We start from the raw sequence: 24,753 nt of genomic DNA on the forward strand, positions 1-24,753 counted from the left end.
AATATACAAGATGTGCTAGGTGGGAAACTCATTGATGAGAAAAGTGGTACATAAACAGACAAAGTTGGCCTATGGTCCATTGGTCCTTAGCTCTTTTTAGTAACAAAACTAACAATGCTATGAATGGTACTAAGTAGCTACCAAACATGGTGAGCTCTCAGTCTCACATTAGAAACTTCAGCGAAGGTTTCCCTGATCATCATATACACCTTCCTCCAAACCCTCTTGATCAGAAGAGAGAGAATAAACAATATATTAAGTGTAGTAACACAAAATTTTTCATAATTTTTTTCATGACCACTACGTGTCTATTGTGATAAATACATAATAAAAGTGACGTTATTCTAATCACAAATAATTTATCACTATAATTTGGTATGAAAAATGTGGTTCTAAAATTGCTGCAAATGCATGCTAGGGTAGGGGTCAAAAGGTGAGAATATTAGCTGTGTATTTGATGATTACTCACTTTTGCAGTGAAATCTCATAATCTTGTCAGATTGAATGATATAAAATCCATTGCGCCCCATACGTATAGATGTATATCATTGAATTAACTAGCTAGATGGTTTTGATTTAGCTTTTGAAGGGCTTCTAACTGAGCACTTCATGCCTGTCAAGTAAATGATTTCCTTACAAAGCCCCATGGTCCCCAAGGAGCACTCAGTGACACAACCAAGGTTGAAGTTGAAAGCTCGTGTAAGTGAATGTACTTTCTCTTCACTGCAAATGGACTTCAATTTTTTTTTTTTCTAACCGGATTATAATCCCCAAGATGGTTAGAGCACACAGCTGTAGTTTCAATGACATAAGATTTCCAATAGCTAAGGAACTAATTCATAAGAGTGCTAATAAAAAGTGTCTGGATTCACACAATGTCGCCCATTAGTCATTACTCTTAATATTAAAAGAATACTTCCTACTTCCCTTGATGTTGGCCAAATTAAAAATATTCTTGACCCAAAAAAAAAAAAATATATATATATATATATGTATGTATGTATGCATACTTCGAAAAATGTCTAAATAAATAGTAAATTGAAAAGTGTTTTCAATGTGTTTTTAAAACTAATGAATGGGAAATTCCCTCCTTCTGCTTCTTTTTGTTTTGTTTTTAATGTCTTCAAATAGAAATATTTTTCTTTTGAAACTTTCTTCAAAAAATTATTAAAAACACAAAAAGAAGAAGCAAATTTATGGAAAGATGTTATAGAACATTGAAGTTTCAAAAAGTAACAAATTAAACTTTGAAGATTCAAATAGTACTGCATAATATATAAATTAAACCATATAGTTTCTCTTAAAAAAAAACTTATAGTTTCAAAAGTAATAAATTAAACTCTTAGCATTCTTTTTCTCAAAAAAAAAAAAAAAAAAAAAAAAAAACTTATATTGCATTCCAAATACAATGTCATACCTCTTAATGCATTGGGGTTTAATTTGTTACCTTTTTAAATCTCAAGTTTAAATTGTTACTTTTTAAAATTAATCTTAGAGATTACTTTCTTACTTTTGAAAATATATAAGATTCAATATTTTTTACACTCCATAAACTATAGGATTTAAATTTATATATATATATATATATATATTCTTTGTGGATGTTTACTAAACCACAACCCTTTGAGGACATTTGGGTGGTGAGTTCAATGAACTTCAAGTAAGTGTTAAAAACCTAAAAATCCCAAATTTTATTCACCACATTATTGATCTATCGGACTTCCGAAATATCTCATGGATAATGAATAAAATAGCCGGACAAAAGAAATTTGTTTAGCTCAATATGCAATTTTTATACTCTAAAATGAAATAAATAAAAAAAATTGCCATAAAGAGCTGATGAAAATGTTATTATCTCTTAAGTGGATATTTTCAACTTAGTATTATTCAAAATTGACAAATGCCTCCAAAAAATATTACAAAATAGCCATGAGGTAAAATGGGCCAGCAGATTGTCATCCCGTCCAATCCTTGCCTATCAACATCCAATTTGGGTACCATGTATTTGTTCATGCATGGGCCAATCTTAGGTGAAGTTAAATCGCTATCTTGAAAAGACCATCACTTTTATACACTTATGTGATAGTACCAAAAAAAAAAAGAGATCTAATAAGAAGTAAATGTTGGGAAATCTGTAAAATAAAACAAAGTATTAGGTGAAAATTTAATAATTCCTGGGTCACTTTTTATTTTTTATTTTTTTGGGTCATTTTTTTTGCTAAAAAATCTTTGATAAATTTCTCTATCTTTTTCTCCAACAAGATGACGAATAAATAGTTGCTGGATCAGGAGGTACAGACTGATCCATATCCCAGTGTGTGGGCCATTCTAAGAGCCCAAAATGTCAAGGGTGAGCCACACACAAGAGAGTGGGATATATGCATGTGATTAAGATTGACAATTGATTAGATATTCATTGACCCTACAAAATACGAAAGCTTGCAATAAAGACATGCATGGACACCTAAAGGAAAAATTAAACAAATGAGAGAGACAGAAAAGAACCTTTATTTGAGAGGGAAAAATATAAAGACAATAAAAATAAAGCTAGAAAAAAAAAAGGGACATTTCTTTATTTATAGGGGAAAAATTAAAAATATGGGGATCACATTAAAGTGATGGAGCTTGATTTTAATGGTGACCCATCCAAATTTTGATGGGATATGTCATATGGGTCAGCAGCTTTTTTATGCTTAAACTGTAAGTAGTACATATATACTTGGAATTGACATTCATGGATTTTGAAAATTTTGTTTTTTTTCCATGGAGGATAGATCTCTTTAAATTTAAACTATATATATATTAGGACAAAACTTACGTATAATCTTAGGTGCTGTTCCTTAAGTTCGATTTTCTCTTAAAATTATGTCATGTAGCTACTTAATTAAAAATACAATTTCCTTCCATGAGAAAAAAGCCAAATAGTTGAATTTAAAAAGAATTCTGCCATGTGGCACTTAAAAATTAAGATACTGTACCTAAGTTTTGTCCTAGATATTAATATATTATGCTTTCAACTACTAAGCATTATCGAAAGCCAAAAAGAAAATGCACATAAGGGAGGTCCTGCCATTAATTCTCAGGTTAAAATTTTCTTGAAATTAATTGCCAAAATTTTATATAGATAGGATAGAATTTCAATACGTTAGAATATATATATATATATACACATATTTACAAAAAAAAAAAAAAGGACTATGATGATTTGCACCTTCTCTCCTTTTTTTTTTTCTTTTTTTCTTTTTTATTATTATTTGATAATTACAACCATGGAGAATGGGGATTTGAACATTAGTTTTCCTAATAAAAGAGAGCAAATAATGTCATTGAACTACAAGACTCTTAACAGTTAGCACATCATTTGTTTTCTACTTTCCCCTATTAAATAAAATAGTACAACGTTTTGTACACAAATCTCTTCCCCCCACCCCCCATAAGTAACTGTCTAATTAAATTCCAAGCATTATGGAAGTACGGAGCAAATGCTTTGTTTTCAAATTCAAACATTTGGCATCTTTGAGAAAATATAGTTGGCGACAAAGTGACAAAGTCCTTGGAAGTTTCCTGGTACTCAGGCTTGCTGCCCTTTGAGGTTAAGCAAGCTCGTGGGGGTCAATTTATTTAAACATTAAGAAGTTAGACCTTTTCTCAAAAAAAAAAAAAAAAAAAGTTAGACCTTATCTCTACTCACAAATTTATAAATTTAGATCCATCATCACATTGAAAAAAAGAAAAAGAAAAAAAAGAAGAACAACAACAACAACGAGACAAACTGATACTAGGAAGATTATATACATGCATCAATTGTCAATAGCAAATGAAGCTAATAGACACAGTGAGTATGTTGCATTATTGTCTCAAACTCTATGCCATATCACCAAGGTCCATAGCCCATTAAATTTTGAAGGGGCTTGGTGTATTTTTCAAATCCAGATATGAGATTATATATATCTATATAATAATATAAAAGTTAAATGTTTGACTTTTTGTTGACCACCCCTTATTGCGCCATGTGACTATATAAATTTATGTTACGTATTAACGTATACATTTAAAAACATCGAACATATGTGCCTTTTCATTTTGCCCATTAAGTTTTAGTATCTACTCACCGTTTCACATAATAAGATATATATATTTAAACAAAAAACTGTCATTGAGAAGAAAAGCATTGGTAAGGAGTGATTGAAATTACCTTTTTGAAATTGTTTAATTTTTAGGGAGAATAAATTATCTATAATAAAATTTAGAGAATAAATTATAAATATTCAGTATGATAACCAAGACTTAACATATAATTAGAGAATAAAATTTTGATTATCATAATAATCTCTTTTAAGAATTTAAATAATTTATTTAAATAAAAATTATACATACATATATACATATATACATATATATATATATATATATTTTTTTTTTTATGGGAATACATATATTTATTTTGCTTGAAGGTATAATAAACCACATGCAATTCATTAAAAATTAATGACTTTAAAATAAATGAGTAACTACCCTAAATGTTAGATTTGTATTTTTATAGCCTTCATGTTTAGAAAAACTTTTACTTAAATTTAACTAGACCGAAATGGATTGAAATGCTACGTTAATGTGGCTCAATAAAAATGTAGTAATAATAAATGTGATGCTTAAAATTTTAGATATTACAAGTTTGAGATTTATATATATATATATATATATAATAAATTTGTATTTAGACAGAAGTAAAGCAAACATGTTTTTTCCCTAAGTCCACAAAAAATGGACCGAAGTAGAGTAAAATGGACCAAAGTGGTCCAAATAGACCGTAGTGGACACAAATAGACTAAATTGGACCAAATAAAATGAATTGGAACGAATGGATAGAATATGATCGAATGGGAACAAGGTGGACCGAATAGGATTGAAGCGGACCTTATAGTACAAAAGTGGACCGAATAGAATAGAGTGGACCAATGTGGAACGAAATTGATTGAAGGGGACTGAATAAGAACAAATGGACAGATTAGGATCAAAGTGGACATAATGGACCAAATAGGACTAAAGTTGGCCGAATAGGATCAATTTTGACTGAATGGACCGAAGTGGACAAAACGGCCCCAATAGGACTAGTGTGGACCGAATAAGACTGAAATGGGCAGAATATGACCAATGTGAACTGACTGGACCAAAATTGACTAAATAGAACCAAAGTGAACCAAAGAGGACAAAATAGACCAAGTAGGACTCTTGAATATTTATCATTTTTAGGGCTCATATTTCTAATTTCTAATGTCTATTTTTTTAAAACTCAAAACTATAGATTTTAGCTCAAATATAATAAAATTTCATATTTTTCAACTCAAAAATTTAAAACAAAAAAGTATTTTTGAGCTAAACTTGAAAAGGAAACCTACAAAAAGAATCAATGTAAGGCACAATTAGTCCAAAATGAACCGAAGAGGACCGAAATTGACTGAGTGGACCAAATTGAACCGAATAAAAAAATTTTAATTTTTAGGGAGAACAAATTATTTTCAACAAATTTTAGAGAAAAATTATACATTATATTAAAATTACAAAATAATGATTTATTCACATGTATCACATGGGTCAGCAACTAGCTTGATATAAAAGCCTTGAAGAGTGCCTAACTTCTAAAGAAGCAAAAGGTTTACACATATATATATATATACATATAAAGCGCGAATGCTATAGTGATACAATACTTGCGCTACAGTGCTTTGGTTTGTTCAATCCCTATTGTTACTTGCCTTCTTCTTCTTCTTCTTCTTCTTGAACTTGCTTATATAATAATAATAATAAAATACTAACACAAAAAATTACCACAATATTTTCACAATTGTTGAAGTGTTAATTTTTTATATGTCAAAATAAAATAATAAAATATCATATTGGAACCAACCACAACTAAAAATAAAGAGAAGTGTTACTTCCATAACATTTTCATAATATTTTCGCAATAAATCATAGGTGGTAAGTTGTTATTAGTTTTAAGTTAAATTCATAACTTAAATTACTGTTTTGCATAGCGCTTTGGTTTGTTTAATCCCCACTGTTACTTGCCTTCTTCTTCTTCTTCTTCTTTTTTTTTTTTTTTTGAACTTGCTTATATAATAATAAAAAAATATTAACACAACAAATTGCTGCAATATTTTCATAATTGTTATGGTGTTAATTTTTTATATGTCAAAATAAAATAATAAAATATCATACTGGAACCAACCACAACTAAAAATAAAGAGAAATGTTACGTCCATCACATTTTTACAATACTTTCACAACAAATCATACATGGTAAGTTGTTATTGGTTTCAATTTGAATTCACAACTTAAATTACTTTTTTGCCTGCCCATAACAAACAATAACAACCTACCACTTAGAATTTGTTGTGAAAATATTGTAGATATAGCATTTCTAAAAAATAAAGGTATTGTGAAAAAAAAAAAAATACTACATCCACAACATTTTTCACAACATTTTCATAACAAATCTTACTTGGTAAATTGTTATTTTAATTAAACTTACTAATGAAATTACTTTTCTTTTCCTACCAATAACGATCCGTAACAACATACTACTTATAATTTATAATGAAAATGTTGTGAAATTCCCACTGTTACACTTGCCTTATTCTTCAATATCTTCTTCTTCTTCTTTTTTTAATATTTTTTTTTTGCTTCTTTTAGATGGTAGTAATCCTTGGAAAGTTGGAATGGTGATATAAGGTGTTTTATTTTTTACTTAGATAACATTGATTTTTTAGGTTTAAATATTCGAAACTCATAATTTATCTAATGAAAAATTCGATGATGTATGACTTCTGTTATTATTTTTATTTCTTTTCTTGCCTAAAATGAGTATTCATTAAAAACTAAGTAAGCTAAACATTGCTCCTAGACTCATGTAAAATGATAAAGAAGAAAGTATGAATGAAATTTTTTTCATTATGTATGGTTGAAAGTATTTACAAAGAGTTTCAATTGTAGCATATAACATCATTTTGGTATATATATATAAGGCTAAGACCAACCACAACTGAAAATAAATATATTGTGAAAATGTTTTGACATAGGTGTCAATTCCTTATAAATCAAAATAAAATAAAATAATAAAATATCAGACTAAGATCCTCTACCATTGAAAATAAATATATTTTATTGTGAAAAGGTTGTAAAGTTTTGTTTTTATCACAATATTTTTACATCTATTAAGATATAAGTTCCTTATAGTTAAAGGTCAAAATAAAATAAAATAATAAAATATCAAGCGAGATCCACTACAATAAAAAAATAAAAGTATTGTGAAAATATTATGACATTTTGTCTAGGCTTCTTTTTCAATTTAGTCAAATTTTGGGAGTCAAAATTCACTGTTTCATGCATAGTTTTTTTGGGCTGGCTTTTTGATTGTTTGTTTTATTTCCTACAAGGTTTGAAGTAAAAAACACATAATTTTACACCCAACAACAACAACCAAAAATAAAAATGGGCCCCTTTATTTCATTCTCCCCATAAACTTTGAAACCGAGTAAGAGTCTGTTTGGATACCGCTTATTACTGAAAACAGAAAACACTGTAGCAAAATAATTTTTAAATATGTGAATAATGTCGTGAGACCTAGTTTTAACTTAAAATTTGTTGAATTTCGTATTCGTGAGTCCCGTGAACAGTGCACGGGACCCACAGAAAAAACGCAGACACGCAAAGCAACGCAAACGCGTTGCTATCCAAACCCAGCTTAAATAATCCCTTTTAGTGAGTGTGTATTCCCTTTAACAAATAGGTTATAAGAAACTATCATGCCAAATAGATATTCATATTTTAAATAAACTTAAGGTCCGTTTGGATATCGCTTATTTTGCTGAAAATTGAAAACGAAAAACATTGTAACAAAATAATTTTTAAATGTATGAATAGTACCGTGAGACCCATTTTTAATGAAAAAGTTGCTGAATAAAGAGATTTATGGGTCCCATAAACGGTGCACGAGACCCACTGAACAGTGCCATTCCAATGAAAAAGTTGTTGCGATAATGAAAAAGTTGTTGTGTTTAAGGAAAAAGTTGCTGCCATTCCACTAAACGCGTTGCTACTGTAGCATAGGTCCCACTGTTTGGAAACACAAAATGCAAACGCTTAGAAAAAAAATTTGTACCCAAACGCATACTTAGTATTTTGTAAATAAGACAAACATGAGGACATCAACTATGGACTATTTGCTAAAATATCGCAAATAGTTTTTTAGCAAATAGTGCATAGTTGATCTCTTTTTAGATATGGGAAAACAGTCAAACACTATAGTGTACAGAAGAAACTGAAATTTCAAAACATCGAAGCACCTTTAAGAGCACAATATGCCATGCAATTTCAACAGTCTTTCATGTCACTAATCACCACTTTAGTCTATATTTACCGAGTCCAAGCAAAAGTAACAACACCTGATACCACTATATAATTCTAGGTTTATGTCAAGTTACAAACTATGTACCCAGTAAACAAACTTGACATTTCTTTCTATTCCACACTAATTTTACAGTTCCCATCAAATTGAGCTCAATTAATTATAAGCTACTTCAAGTGAATGCTACAAAATTTATTTGTTCTCACTGACATTTTGACATGTGAAGTTCATATATTGTTTCTCAATCTAACTGAGACTCCAGAAAGTACTTTTTCTGGTGGCCTGTCTATTGTTTACTAGTAAAGTAAAACCTGTTTTGTAACAAATTATGCTTTTGCTTTGAATCTCAAAATTTGAGGTGTTCTTTCCCTTAAATGTTTAGCAAGGTCTGAGAGTAAATATCACACCTTTAACTTTGGCCGTCCCTGAAATAATCTATTTTACCACATGCCAAATGGCCTTGTTGCCCAGTTATACTTCTCCCCATTGTAAAGTTTGAAGTCATGGGGTTCAACCCGTAGCAAGGTGTATGGGAGAATGTGGGAATGAAGGTTCTTTTATCGGTTAAAAAAAAAGGAAGAAAGAAGAAGTGCCATTCCAGGGGTTTCATGTAACTTACAGAAAACCTCAAACCTTTTTAGAAAGATTTTATCTCTCTTTGGTCTAGTGCTCCAATCCACTAGACAGTACACAAAAGTGACAAGTGGCCTTTTTTGGACACATGTCGTGTCTATGTTGCATCCAATGCATTGGAGCACTAGACACTAGCCAAATCCCTCCCCATAAAGCCTCCTCTAATTTTTTTTTTTTTTTTTTTGCAATACCCAAAAACTAAATAATTCAATTAATTTAGCAACAAAAAACTACAGCTTTTAAATATAAGGCATCTCCACCCTCACACAACGATCAAAACCATGAAACTGACATGATTATAAGGGACAGACACCTCAAAAAATATGCATTCTTCTCAGGGATATACCATTACGAAATTATAGACTCAATTATACAAAAGCCCCTTCCCTCAAACCAAATGTCCATTCCTACAAGTTCTACTTCTATGTTATGCACAGTTTTTGTTAGAATATTCACGTGTGAATGGCATGATTGGTTAAATAATCAAGTTGTACACAAGATAGCAGTCATAAAAGTAAATGGTTGGAATAATAAGTTGGGACTAAATCAACTAGCTTAAGTTTTTGGATTAAGATGGTGTTCCAACATGTTATGTCAAATCTTCACATAGAGATTTCTCAAAGTGTTAACTCTAAACTCTCACAAACCCAAAATCCCAACATTTGGCAATAAAGGTTTTGCTTTCAACAAATTTTTTAAACCATAAGTAGGATCTATGCTTCTTTCCCCTGACGCAATGGTTGGGCTACACAAAGGTTAGCCTATCCCCCCTTAAACCCCTAATCCCTATTGTGATGGGATTCAATCCTAGGTATCCAGTGCAATGGTAAAAGACTTCACCAACCAAGCAAACTGGGAGCCGTGAGCAGGATCTATACATAATTATCGTAACTCTAGTGTATGTCTCCCTCTAAGTCAGAGTAAATATCTTTTCAAAACGTCTCAGATTTTAAAAGGTAATCGAACTAAGACTGCTAATGCAATGTATGTTAACATCCTATTTTGACTAACCTTACAATGCTATGTGCCAGTTAGGATGTTACTCACAAGAATCAGAGGCACAACCACCAGCTGCTAGGGAATATGATAATGGTTACTCTTCTAGGTATGGAGAAAATTATAGAATGAATCATTGATAAAAGGAGGTGAAGCAACTCCAATTCTTATATATTGTCTAATATTGTCCACTGTAGGTGCAGTATCAAACTGTGTGAGTCTTGCTATTCGACAATCCACATGCTATTCACTTTGATTGTTAAATGTTAACTGACTTATTTAGAAGTTCAAGGCATACTACCAAAAAGTGAAGTACTTGAAATTCAATTTCCCTTATCACATCCACTTCTTAAATTGGTAGATGTCCCTGACCTTTCTTCAGCTCTGTTAATTACTATCACATTGACCAAATCTACAAAAACTCATTAAATCCTTCAACTAATAAATTTACATGTTGATCTCACACCCTTTCATCCTAAAATATCTACAAATTCAAGATGCACAATGCAGAATATAAAATGCAACCTATTAACAATTGGGAATTCAAAGGTTACAATACATGATGGGCAGGTAGTTCTAGCTTTTGAGTTAACAAGGGAGAAATTTTTCATAATAGCACTTACAGTTTCCATTACAATTCACAAGAACTCGAACAAGCTTAAAGAAATCATATATGAATCTATATAACCCTGATATGTTATCATAGTATACATATTGTCAGATTTCCTTTCAATTAGGGTGAACATGTGTCACCAAAATGCTTCTCGGCCTGCTCATTCTTATACAAAATGAATGTTAAGCAAATGATGCAAAACGTAGGCCATAATTTTCATTCACCAGCTAGAGAGGCACATGCATCAATTTAATTCACTTTACTAAAAACCTGTCAAAGTCTAACTTATTAGCCAGAAAATGATTCCCAGTAAAAGATATGGAAAAAGTTCATTCATAATCATAAAGATATTCCATCTTATCAATGACACAAGGAAAATGTTAAAACTGCAATCAAATTAACTATAAAATGCTTATAAACTGTGTGACAACAAAGGTGATTAATGTCACTTCAACAATATAATTACATTTTTTGTGATTGATAACACATCAATTTGTAAGGCATATGGTAAAATTTGCAATATATCCATCATCACTCATAACACAAAAGGCCAAGGCAAACGAAAAACAAAAGGCCATGTAATCATTATGAAACAAAATTATCCCCCAATTATCATAATAACAAGCAGATTGCTATGTTAGCCACAAAATTTACATACCTCTAAAGACAAAGGAATCAAACTCTTGCCCACCAAACAATAGACCCATATGCACTAAACCAAACCAAAAACTGTCTAAAACCCTTTAGGTCCTTCTTCCTTCAAAACATTAGGGTTTTCAGCCATAGAAAGACAATACTTGGCAATCTCTCTAAACTTGGGCACACTCCTAAGGTCAACCTTAGTACCATCCTTGAGAGTAATGATAATGTCACCCCACTCACCAATGAAACGTGGCACAACCTGAACATCCTTGATCACATTGTAGGAGAAATCACTCCTCTCCTGACCCGTCAGTCCTGAAATAACCGTGACCCGGAGGTTGGTGAACCTGTACCTCAAATTGAAGGCCCTTGAAACCGCAGCCAAAGTTAATGGTAGCCAAAACAGAGTGAAACCCAGAAGAAGGTTAGCTAAAAGGTCCCCATAGTGAGCTCCACCATCAAAGAAAATGGTTTCCTTCGTGGGGTTTTTAGAGGTGGTGGTGGTGGTGGTGGTGATGGTAGAGGGCTTGTTGGTTGGGGAAGACACGTGGAGCTTGGTGATTGGTCTGTCATTTTTGAAAGGGAAATAAGGATGGTGTAGTTTGGAGAAGAAGTGGAGCGATTGGTGGTGACTTAGAGTGGTGGTGGTGGTGGTGGTTGGTGAGAGAATGGGGGTGGAAGCCATGGAGGTTTATCTGTTAGAAACTGGAGTTTTGGGTGGTTGGTACTTGCTAGTTGAACTTGAAAGTGGATTTTTTTTTTTTTTTTTTTTTTTAATGATATAAAATCCATTGCGCCCCATACGTATAGATGTATATCATTGAATTAACTAGCTAGATGGTTTTGATTTAGCTTTTGAAGGGCTTCTAACTGAGCACTTCATGCCTGTCAAGTAAGTGATTTCCTTACAAAGCCCCATGGTCCCCAAGGAGCACTCAGTGACACAGCCAAGGTTGAAGTTGAAAGCTCGTGTAAGTGAATGTACTTTCTCTTCACTGCAAAAGGACTTCAATTTTTTTTTCCTAACCAGATTATAATCCCCAAGATGGTTAGAGCACACAGCTGTAGTTTCAATGACATAAGATTTCCAATAGCTAAGGAACTAATTCATAAGAGTGCTAATAAAAAGTGTCTGTATTCACACAATGTCGCCCATTAGTCATTACTCTTAATATTAAAAGAATACTTCCTACTTCCCTTGATGTTGGCCAAATTAAAAATATTCTTGACCCAAATATATATATATATATATATGTATGTATGTATGTATGCATACTAAATGTCTAAATAAATAGTAAATTGAAAAGTGTTTTCAATGTGTTTTTAAAACTAATGAATAGGAAATTCCCTCCTTCTTCTTCTTTTTGTTTGTTTTTAATGTCTTCAAATAGAAATATTTTTCTTTTGAAACTTTCTTCAAAAAATTATTAAAAACACAAAAAGAAGAAGCAAATTTATGGAAAGATGTTGTAGAACATTGAAGTTTCAAGAAGTAACAAATTAAACTTTGAAGATTCAAAGTGTACTGCATAATATATAAATTAAACCCTATAGTTTCTCCTAAAAAAAAAACTTATAGTTTCAAAAGTAATAAATTAAACCCTTAGCATTCTTTTTCTCAAAAAAAAAATAAATAAATAAAAAAACTTATATTGCATTCCAAATACAATGTCATACCTCTTAATGCATTAGGGATTAATTTGTTACCTTTTTAAATCTCAAGTTTAAATTGTTACTTTTTAAAATTAATCTTAGAGATTACTTTCTTACTTTTGAAAATATATAAGATTCAATATTTTTTACACTCCATAACCTATAGGATTTAAATTAATATATATATATATATATATATTCTTTGTGGATGTTTACTAAACCACAATCTTTTGGAGACATTTGGGTGGTGAGTTCAATGAACTTTAAGTAAGTGCTAAAAACCTAGAAATCCCAAATTTTATTCACCACATTATTGATCCATCGAACTTCCGAAATATCTCATGGATAATGAATAAAATAGTCGGACAAAAGAAATTTGTTTAGCTCAATATGCAATTTTTATACTCTAAAATGAAATTAAAAAAAAATTGCCATAAAGAGCTGATGAAAATGTTATTATCTCTTAAGTGGATATTTTCAACTTAGTATTATTCAAAATTGACAAATGCCTCCAAAAAATATTACAAAATAGCCATGAGGTAAAATGGGCCAGCAGATTGTCATCCCGTCCAATCCTAGCCTATCAACATCCAATTTGGGTGCCATGTATTTGTTCATGCATGGGCCAATCTTAGGTGAAGTTAAATCGCTACCTTGAAAAGACCATCACTTTTATACACTTATGTGATAGTACCAAAAAAAGAAGAGATCTAATAAGAAGTAACTCTATCTTTTTCTCCAACAAGATGACGAATAAATAGTTGCTGGATCAGGAGGTACAGACTGATCCATATCCCAGTGTGTGGGCCATTCTAAGAGCCCAAAATGTCAAGGGTGAGCCACACACAAGAGAGTGGGATATATGCATGTGATTAAGATTGACAATTGATTCTATTCATTGACCCTACAAAATACGAAAGCTTGCAATAAAGACATGCATGGACACCTAAAGGAAAAATTAAACAAATGAGAGAGACAGAAAAGAACCTTTATTTGAGAGGGAAAAATATAAAGACAAAAAAAATAAATCTAGAAAAAAAAGGGGACATTTCTTTATTTATATGGGGAAAAGTTAAAAATATGGGGATCACATTAAAGTGATGGAGCTTGATTTTAATGGTGACCCATCCAAATTTTGATGGGATATGTCATATGGGTCAGCAGCTTTTTTATGCTTAAACTGTAAGCAGTACATATATACTTGGAATTGACATTCATGGATTTTGAAAATTTTGTTTTTTTTCCATGGAGGATAGATCTCTTTAAATTTAAAATATATATATATATATTAGGACAAAATTTTGGTACAGTTCTTAGGTGCTGTTCCTTAGGTTCGATTCTCTCTTAAAATTCTGCCATGTAGCTACTTAATTAAAAATACAATTTCATTCCATGAGAAAAAAGCCGAATAGTTGAATTTTAAAAGAATTCTGCCATGTGGCACTTAAAAATTAAGATATTGTACCTAAGTTTTGTCCTAGATATTAATATATTATGCTTTCAACTAGTAAGTATTATCGAAAGCCAAAACGAAAATGCACATAAGGGAGGTCCTGCCATTAATTCTCAGGTTAAAATTTTCTTGAAATTAATTGCCAAAATTTTATATAGATAGGATAGAATTTCAATATGTTAGAATATATATATACACATATTTACAAAAAAAGGACTATGATGATTTGCACCTTCTCTCTTTTTCTTTTTCTTTTTTTCTTTTTTATTATTATTTGATAATTACAACCATGGAGAAGGGGGATTTGAACATTAGTTTTCCTAATAAAAGAGAGCAAACAATGTCATTGAGCTACAAGGCTCTTAGCAGTTAGCACATCATTTGTTTTCTACTTTCCCCTATTAAATAAAATAGTACAACGTTTTGTACACAAATCTCTTCCCCCCACCCCCCATAAGTAACTGTCTAATTAAATTCCAAGCATTATGGAAGTACGGAGCAAATGCTTTGTTTTCAAATTCAAACATTTGGCATCTTTGAGAAAATATAGTTGGCGACAAAGTGACAAAGTCCTTGGAAGTTTCCTGGTACTCAGGCTTGCTGCCCTTTGAGGTTAAGCAAGCTCGTGGGGGTCAATTTATTTAAACATTAAGAAGTTAGACCTTTTCTCAAAAAAAAAAAAAAAAAGAAAAAAAAAAAAAAAAAAAAAAAAAAAAAAAAAAAAAAAAGAAGAAGAACAACGAGACAAACTGATACTAGGAAGATTATATACATGCATCAATTGTCAATAGCAAATGAAGCTAAGAGACACAGTGAGTATGTTGCATTATTGTCTCAAACTCTATGCCATATCACCAAGGTCCATAGCCCATTAAATTTTGAAGGGGCTTGGTGTATTTTTTAAATCCAAATATGAGATTATATATATCTATATAATAATATAAAAGTTAAACGTTTGACTTTTTGTTGACCACTCCTTATTGCGTCATGTGACTATATAAATTTATGTTACGTATTAACGTTTAAAAACATCGAACATTTGTGTCTTTTCATTTTGCCCATTAAATTTTAGTATCTACTCACCGTTTCACATAATTGCGTCATGTGACTATATAAATTTATGTTACGTATTAACGTATATATTTAAAAATATCGAACATTTGTACCTTTTCATTTTGCCCATTAAGTTTTAGTATCTACTCACCGTTTCACATAATAAGATGTATATATTTAAACAAAAAACTGTCATTGAGAAGAAAAGCATTGGTAAGGAGTGATTGAAATTACCTTTTTAAAATTGTTTAATTTTTAGGGAGAATAAATTATCTATAATAAAATTTAGAGAATAAATTATAAATATTCAGTATGATAACCAAAACTTAACATATAATTAGAGAATAAAATTTTGATTATCATAATAATCTCTTTTAAGAAAATGAAGAATTTGAATAATTTATTTAAATAAAAATTATAAATACATATATATACATATATTTATTTTGCTTGAAGGTATAATAATCCACATGCAATTCATTTAAAATTAATGACTTTAAAATATATGAGTAACTACCCTAAATGTTAGATTTATATTTTTATAGCCTTCATGTTTAGAAAAACTTTTACTTAAATTTAACTAGACCGAAGTGGATTGAAATGCTACGTTAATGTGACTCAACAAAAATGGAGTAATAATAAATGCGATACTTAAGATTTTAGATATTACAAGTTTGAGATTTATATATATATATATATATATTTAATAAATTTGTATTTAGACCGAAGTAGAGCAAACATGTTTTTTCCCCAAGTCCACAAAATTGGACCGAAGTAGAGTAAAATGGACCAAAATGGTCCAAATAGACCGTAGTAGACACAAATAGACTAAATTGGACCAAATAAAATGAATTGGAACGAATGGATAGAATATGATCGAATGGGAACAAGGTGGACAGAATAGGATTGAAGTGGACCGTATAGTATGAAAGTGGACCGAATAGAATAAAGTGGACCAATGTGGAACGAAAATGATTGAAGGGGACTGAATAAGAACAAATGGACAGATTAGGATCAAAGTGGACATAATGGACCAAATAGGACCAAAGTTGGCTGAATAGAATCAATTTTGACCGAAGTGGACAAAACGGCCCGAATAGGACTAATGTGGACCGAATAAGACTGAAATGGGCAGAATATGACCAATGTGAACTGACTGGACCAAAATGGACTAAATAGAACCAAAGTGGACCAAAGAGGACAAAATAGACCGAGTAGGACTCTTGAATATTTATCATTTTTAGGGCTCATATTTCTAATTTCTAATGTCTATTTTTTTTTTTAACTCAAAACTATAGATTTTAGCTCAAATATAATAAAATTTCATATTTTTCAACTCAAAAATTTTAAACAAAAAAGTATTTTTGAGCTAAACTTGAAAAGGAAACCTACAAAAAGAATCAATGTAAGACACAATTAGTCCAAAATGAACCGAAGAGGACCGAAATTGACCGAGTGGATCAAATTGAACCAAATAGAAATTTTTTAATTTTTAGGAAGAACAAATTATTTTCAACAAATTTTAGAGAAAAATTATACATTATATTAAAATTACAAAATAATGATTTATTCACATGTATCACATGGGTCAGCGACTAGTTTGATATAAAAGCTTTGAAGGGTGCCTAACTTCTAAAGAAGCAAAAGGTTTACATATATATATATATATATATAAAGCGTGAATGCTATAGTGATACAATACTTGCGCCACAGTGCTTTGGTTTGTTCAATCCCCACTGTTACTTGCCTTCTTCTTCTTCTTCTTCTTCTTCTTCTTCTTGAACTTGCTTATATAATAATAATAATAATAAAATACTAACACAACAAATTACCACAATATTTTCACAATTGTTGAAGTGTTAATTTTTTATATGTCAAAATAAAATAATAAAATATCATACTGGAACCAACCACAACTAAAAATAAAGAGAAGTGTTACTTCCATAACATTTTCATAATATTTTCGCAACAAATCATAAGTAGTAAGTTGTTATTAGTTTTAAGTTAAATTTATAACTTAAATTACTTTTTTGCGTAGCGCTTTGGTTTGTTTAATCCCCACTATTACTTGCCTTCTTCTCCTTCTTCTTCTTCTTCTTTTGAACTTGCTTATATAATAATAAAAAAATATTAACACAACAAATTGCCGCAATATTTTCACAATTGTTGAGGTGTTAATTTTTTATATGTCAAAATAAAATAATAAAATATCATACTGGAACCAACCACAACTAAAAATTAAGAGAAATGTTACGTCCATAACATTTTTATAATATTTTCACAACAAATCATACATGGTAAGTTATTATTGGTTTTAATTTGAATTCACAACTTAAATTACTTTTTTGCCCGTCCATAACAAACAATAACAACCTACCACTTAGAATTTGTTGTGAAAATATTGTGGATATAGCATTTCTAAAAAATAAAGGTATTGTGAAAAAAAAAAAATACTACATCCACAACATTTTTCACAACATTTTCATAACAAATCTTACTTGGTAAATTGTTATTTTAATTAAACTTACTAATGAAATTACTTTTTTTTTCCTACCAATAACGATCCATAACAACATACTACTTATGATTTATAATGAAAATGTTGTGAAATTCCCACTGTTACACTTGCCTTCTTCTTCAATATCTTCTTCTTCTTCTTCTTTTAATATTTTTTTTGCTTCTTTTAGATGGTAGTAATCCTTGGAAAGTTGGAATGGTGATATAAGGTGTTTTATTTTTTACTTAAATAACATTGATTTTTTAGGTTTAAATATTCAAAACTCATAATTTATCTAATGAAAAATTTGATGATGCATGACTTCTGTTATTATTTTTTATTTCTTTTCTTGCCTAAAATGAGTGTTCATTAAAAACTAAGTAAGCTAAACATTGCACCTAGACTCATATAAAATGATAAAGAAGAAAGTATGAATGAAATTTTTTTCATTGTGTATGGTTGAAAGTATTTGACGAAAAGTTTCAATTGTAGCATATGACATCATTTTGGTATATATATAAGGCTGAGTCCAACTACAACTGAAAATAAATATATTGTGAAAATGTTTTGACATAGGTGTCAATTCCTTATAAATCAAAATAAAATAAAATAATAAAATATCAGACTAAGATCCGCTACCATTGAAAATAAATATATTTTATTGTGAAAAGGTTGTAAAGTTTTGTTTTTATCACAATATTTTTACATCTATTAAGATGTAAGTTCCTTATAGTTAAAGGTCAAAATAAAATAAAATAATAAAATATCAAGCGAGATCCACCACAATAAAAAATAAAAGTATTGTGAAAATGTTATGACATTTTGTCTAGGCTTCTTTTTCAATTTAGTCAAATTTTGGGAGTCAAAATTCACTGTTTCATGCACAGTTTTTTTGGGCTGGCTTTTTGATTGTTTGTTTTATTTCCTACAAGGTTTGAAGTAAAAAACACATAATTTTACACCCAACAACAACAACCAAAAATAAAAATGGGCCCCTTTATTTCATTCTCCCCATAAACTTTGAAACCAAGTAAATGTCTGTTTGAATACCGCTTATTACTGAAAACAGAAAACACTGTAGTAAAATAATTTTTAAATGTGTGAATAATGTCGTAAGACCTAGTTTTAACTTAAAATTTGCTGAATTTCGTATTCGTGGGTCCCATGAACAGTGCACAGGACCCATAGAAAAAACGCAGACACGCAAAGCAACGCAAACGCGTTGCTATCCAAACCCAGCTTAAATAATCCCTTTTAGTGAGTGTGTATTCCCTTTAACAAATAGGTTATAAGAAACTATCATGCCAAATAGATATTCATATTTTAAATAAACCTAAGGTCTGTTTAGATATTACTTATTTTGCTGAAAATTGAAAATTGAAAACACTGTAACAAAATAATTTTTAAATGTGTGAATAGTACCGTGAGACCCATTTTTAATGAAAAAGTTGCTGAACAAAGAGATTTATGGGTCCCATAAACAGTGCACGAGACCCACTAAACAGTGCCATTCCAGTGAAAAAGTTGTTGCGTTAATGAAAAAGTTGTGTTCAAGGAAAAAGTTGCTGCCATTCCACTGAACGCGTTGCTGCTGTAGCATAGGTCCCACTATTTGGAAACGCAAAATGCAAACGCTTAGAAAAAAACTTGTACCCAAACGCATACTTAGTATTTTGTAAATAAGACAAACATGAGGACATCAACTATGCACTATTTGCTAAAAAACTATTTGCAATATTTTAGCAAATAGTCCATAGTTGATCTCTTTTTAGATATTGGAAAACAGTCAAACACTATAGTGTACAGAAGAAACTGAAATTTCAAAACATCAAAGCACCTTTAAGAGCACAATATGCCATGCAATTTCAACAGTCTTTCATGTCACTAATCACCACTTTAGTCTATATTTACCGAGTCCAAGCAAAAGTAACAACACCTGATACCACCATATAATTCTAGGTTTATGTCAAGTTACAAACTATGTACCCAGTAAACAAACTTGACATTTCTTTCTATTCCACTCTAATTTTACAGTTCCCATCAAATTGAGCTCAATTAATTATAAGCTACTTCAAGTGAATGCTACAAAATTTATTTGTTCTCACTGACATTTTGACATGTGAAGTTCATATATTGTTTCTCAATCTAACTGAGACTCCAGAAAGTACTTTATCTGGTGGCCTGTCTATTGTTTACTAGTAAAGTAAAACCTGTTTTGTAACAAATTATGCTTTTGCTTTGAATCTCAAAATTTGAGGTGTTCTTTCCCTTAAATGTTTAGCAAGGTCAGGGAGTAAATATCACACCTTTAACTTTGGCCGTCCCTGAAATAATCTATTTTACCACATGCGGAGGGGCGGAGGCACGTACAAGGGTGGGTGGGCCATGGCCCCCCCAAAATTTTAAAAATTTTTAAAATATATATACAATTATTTTTATGTTTCAAAATTTAGTCTAAAAAATAAGAGTTGGCCCCCATCAAATATTTAAATTAGTCCAATAATACTCTTAAAAAAAATAATTGGTCTAATAGTTATAAAGATATAACATTATTTCGCAATTTTATTTTTTATTGTAAAATGTGCTTTTATATCTGTTAAATATTTGATATAATTTGGTATCAAACATGTTTAAATCTATATTTTTCAACTCGTTATGTGACGATTAACAAGTCATTGACTCATTAAAAAAATTTTGTCACTAAAACTATACATGAAATATGTCTTTAGTTGCCATATAATATGTTAAAGCAAGGTAGCTTTAAATATGTTTAGAGCCTAACTTATTTCTCCAAGTTTTGGATCATTCATGTTTTTGAAAATTTCATTAGTTCAATTGAAAGATTTTTTACTTACTTTAGCATAAAATTTGATAATTTGTGTTTAAAATAAATTTTTTTAAGATTTTGACTATGAAAATGGAAAAAATGAATTTTTTATGAAAGATCGCCGTCAAAAATAATTTTGATTGAAAATACTAAAATATATATATATATATATATATTTGGTTGGGTGTGTGTGTATATATATAACTTATCAAAGAAAAAAGTGTGTATATATATATGTGTGTGTATATGTAATAAAAAGCGCGTGTGTGTGTGTATATGTGTGTAGGTGTAGAAGTTGTCTTGATAAATATATTAGCGTCGCAACTTGGCCCCCCCAAACAAAAATTCCTGGCTCCGCCCTTGCTGACATGCCAAATGGCCTTGTTGCCCGGTTATACTTCTCCTCATTGTAAAGTTTGAAGTCATGGGGTTCAACCCGTAGCAAGGTGTATGGGAGAATGTGGGAACGAAGGTTCTTTTACCGGTTAAAAAAAAGGAAGAAAGAAGAAGTGCCATTCCAGGGGTTTCATATAACTTACAGAAAACCTCAAACCTTTTTAGAAAGATTTTATCTCTCTTTGGTCTAGTGCTCCAATCCACTAGACAGTACACAAAAGTGACAAGTGGCCTTTTTTGGACACATGTCGTGTCTATGTTGCATCCAATGCATTGGAGCACTAGACACTAGCCAAATCCCTCCCCTTAAAGCCTCCACTAATTTTTTTTTTTTTTTTTTTTTTTTTGCAGTACCCAAAAACTAAATAATTCAATTAATTTAGCAACAAAAAACTACAGCTTTTAAATATAAGGCATCTCCACCCTCACACAACGATCAAAACCATGAAACTGACATGATTATAAGGGATAGACACCTCAACAAATATGCATTCTTCTCAGGGATATACCATTACGAAATTATAGACTCAATTATACAAAAGCCCCTTCCCTCAAACCAAATTTCCATTCCTACAAGTTCTACTTCTATTTTATGCACAGTTTTTGTTAGAATATTCACGTGTGAATGGCATGATTGGTTAAATAATCAAGTTGTACACAAGATAGCAGTCATAAAAGTAAATGGTTGGAATAATAAGTTGGGACTAAATCCACTAGCTTAAGTTTTTGGATTAAGATGGTGTTCCAACATGTTATGTCAAATCTTCACATAGAGATTGCTCAAAGTGTAAACTCTAAACTCTCACAAACCCAAAATCCCAACATTTGGCAATAAAGGTTTTGCTTTCAACAAATTTTTTAAACCATAAGTAGGATCTATGCTTCTTTCCCCTGACGCAATGGTTGGGCTACACAAAGGTTAGCCTATCCCCCCTTAAACTCCTAATCCCTATTGTGATGGGATTCAATCCTAGGTATCCAGTGCAATGGTAAAAGACTTCAACAACCAAGCAAACTGGAAGCCGTGAGCAGGATCTATACATAATTATCGTAACTCTAGTGTATGTCTCCCTCTAAGTCAGAGTAAATATCTTTTCAAAACGTCTCAGATTTTAAAAGGTAATCGAACTAAGACTGCTAATGCAATGTACGTTAACATCCTATTTTGACTAACCTTACAATGCTATGTGCCAGTTAGGATGTTACTCACAAGAATCAGAGGCACAACCACCAGCTGCTAGGGAATATGATAATGGTTACTCTTCTAGGTATGGAGAAAATTATAGAATGAATCATTGATAAAAGGAGGTGAAGCAACTCCTATTCTTATATATTGTCTAATATTGTCCACTGTAGGTGCAGTATCAAACTGTGTGAATCTTGCTATTCAACAATCCACATGCTATTCACTTTGATTGTTAAATGTTAACCGACTTATTTAGAAGTTCAAGGCATACTACCAAAAAGTGAAGTACTTGAAATTCAATTTCCCTTATCACATCCACTTCTTAAATTGGTAGATGTCCCTGACCTTTCTTCAGTTCCGTTAATTGCTATCACATTGACCAAATCTACAAAAACTCATTAAATCCTTCAACTAATAAATTTACATGTTGATCTCACACCCTTTCATCCTAAAATATCTACAAATTCAAGATGCACAATGCAGAATATAAAATGCAACCTATTAACAATTGGGAATTCAAAGGTTACAATACATGATGGGCAGGTAGTTCTAGCTTTTGAGTTAACAAGGGAGAAATTTTTCGTAATAGCACTTACAGTTTCCATTACAATTCACAAGAACTCGAACAAGCTTAAAGAAATCATATATGAATCTATATAACCCTGATATGTTATCATAGTATACATATTGTCAGATTTCCTTTCAATTAGGGTGAACATGTGTCACCAAAATGCTTCTTGGCCTGGTCATTCTTATCCAAAATGTTAAGCAAATGATGCAAAACGTAGGCCATAATTTTCATTCAACAGCTAAAGAGGCACATGCATCAATTTAATTCACTTTACTAAAAACCTGTCAAAGTCTAACTTATTAGCCAGAAAATGATTCCCAGTAAAAGATATGGAAAAAGCTCATTCATAATCATAAAGATATTCCATCTTATCAATGACACAAGGAAAATGTTAAAACTGCAATCAAATTAACTATAAAATGCTTATAAAACTGTGTGACAACAAAGGTGATTAATGTCACTTCAACAATATAATTACATTTTTTGTGATTGATAACACATCAATTTGTAAGGAATATGGTAAAATTTGCAATATATCCATCATCACTCATAACACAAAAGGCCAAGGCAAACGAAAAACAAAAGGCCATGTAATCATTATGAAACAAAATTATCCCCCAATTATCATAATAACAAGCAGATTGCTATGTTAGCCACAAAATTTACATACCTCTAAAGACAAAGGAATCAAACGCTTGCCCACCAACCAATAGACCCATATGCACTAAACCAAACCAAAAACTGTCTAAAACCCTTTAGGCCCTTCTTCCTTCAAAACCTTAGGGTTTTCAGCCATAGAAAGACAATACTTGGCAATCTCTCTAAACTTAGGCACACTCCTAAGGTCAACCTTAGTACCATCCTTGAGAGTAATGATAATGTCACCCCACTCACCAATGAAACGTGGCACAACCTGAACATCCTTGATCACATTGTAGGAGAAATCACTCCTCTCCTCACCCGTCAGTCCTGAAATAACCGTGACCCGGAGGTTGGTGAACCTGTACCTCAAATTGAAGGCCCTTGAAACCGCAGCCAAAGTTAATGGTAGCCAAAACAGAGTGAAACCCAGAAGAAGGTTAGCTAAAAGGTCCCCATAGTGAGCTCCACCATCAAAGAAAATGGTTTCCTTCGTGGGGTTTTTAGAGGTGGTGGTGGTGGTGGTGGTGGTGGTGATGGTAGAGGGCTTGTTGGTTGGGGAAGACACGTGGAGCTTGGTGATTGGTCTGTCATTTTTGAAAGGGAAATAAGGATGGTGTAGTTTGGAGAAGAAGTGGAGCGATTGGTGGTGACTTAGAGTGGTGGTGGTGGTGGTGGTTGGTGAGAGAATGGGAGTGGAAGCCATGGAGATTTATCTGTTAGAAACCGGAGTTTTGGGTGGTTGGTACTTGCTAGTTGAACTTGAAAGTGGATTTTTTTTTTTTTTAAGTTAATGTTTTTTTTGTGAGTTTTCTGAGTTTTGCCACGTGGCAGAATTTTGCCACGTGGCAGCTCAAAAAGATCAGCCCAGAGTCCAGTTCAGTATTCAGACCCAGCCCAAGGCCATTGAAAGAGGCCCAAAGTGTTTTAAGGTAAAAAGTGGCTTTGATAGGAACTGTTTTGTAATCATATTTATTCAGTTTTATGGCCGAAACGTTTTTTTTTTTTTTAGAAACTATGGCCCAAAGTTGGACTATAGAAAAGATGCACAGTTCTAATTTTTGGACCCAAATGTTTTGTGGTTAACTCAAATCTAGCTGCCCAAGAGACTTTGTGGTTTGGCACAGTTCAGTTTTTTCATGAGAAAACTTAAAAGTATGTTTGGTAACTATTTTTTTTCTCAGTTTTCT

General features: G+C 31.3%; 2 protein-coding genes across 3 annotated transcripts; both read right to left on the reverse strand.

Annotated features, from left to right (window-relative positions):
- Nucleotides 1-7,958: 7,958 nt before the first annotated feature.
- Nucleotides 7,959-12,029, reverse strand: LOC136062690 (uncharacterized). 2 transcript variants are annotated; one of them, XR_010624420.1, is made up of 2 exons: nt 11,305-12,029; nt 7,959-8,112 (listed from the first exon to the last, which is right to left on the reverse strand). XR_010624420.1 is itself a non-coding variant. In XM_065762088.1 (1 exon), the coding sequence occupies exon 1, from the start codon at nt 11,971-11,973 to the stop codon at nt 11,380-11,382; it is 594 nt and encodes a 197-aa protein (XP_065618160.1). In that variant the 5' UTR covers nt 11,974-12,029; the 3' UTR covers nt 11,205-11,379. The 2 variants fall into 2 exon arrangements, 1 of the variants encoding a protein (XP_065618160.1); XM_065762088.1 differs by lacking the exon at nt 7,959-8,112 and having other exon boundaries at nt 11,205-12,029.
- Nucleotides 12,030-23,494: 11,465 nt separating this feature from the next.
- Nucleotides 23,495-24,275, reverse strand: LOC112032061 (uncharacterized; the record flags this gene model as incomplete). Its single annotated transcript, XM_024064766.2, has 1 exon — nt 23,495-24,275. A coding segment is annotated over one exon (606 nt), but the record flags the coding sequence as incomplete, so codon positions are not given.
- Between the last annotated feature and the right edge of the window lie 478 nt (nt 24,276-24,753).

This window comes from Quercus suber, unplaced genomic scaffold (genome assembly GCF_002906115.3).
Source record: "Quercus suber isolate HL8 unplaced genomic scaffold, Cork oak 2.0 scaffold_441, whole genome shotgun sequence".
Lineage (NCBI taxonomy): Eukaryota > Viridiplantae > Streptophyta > Magnoliopsida > Fagales > Fagaceae > Quercus > Quercus suber.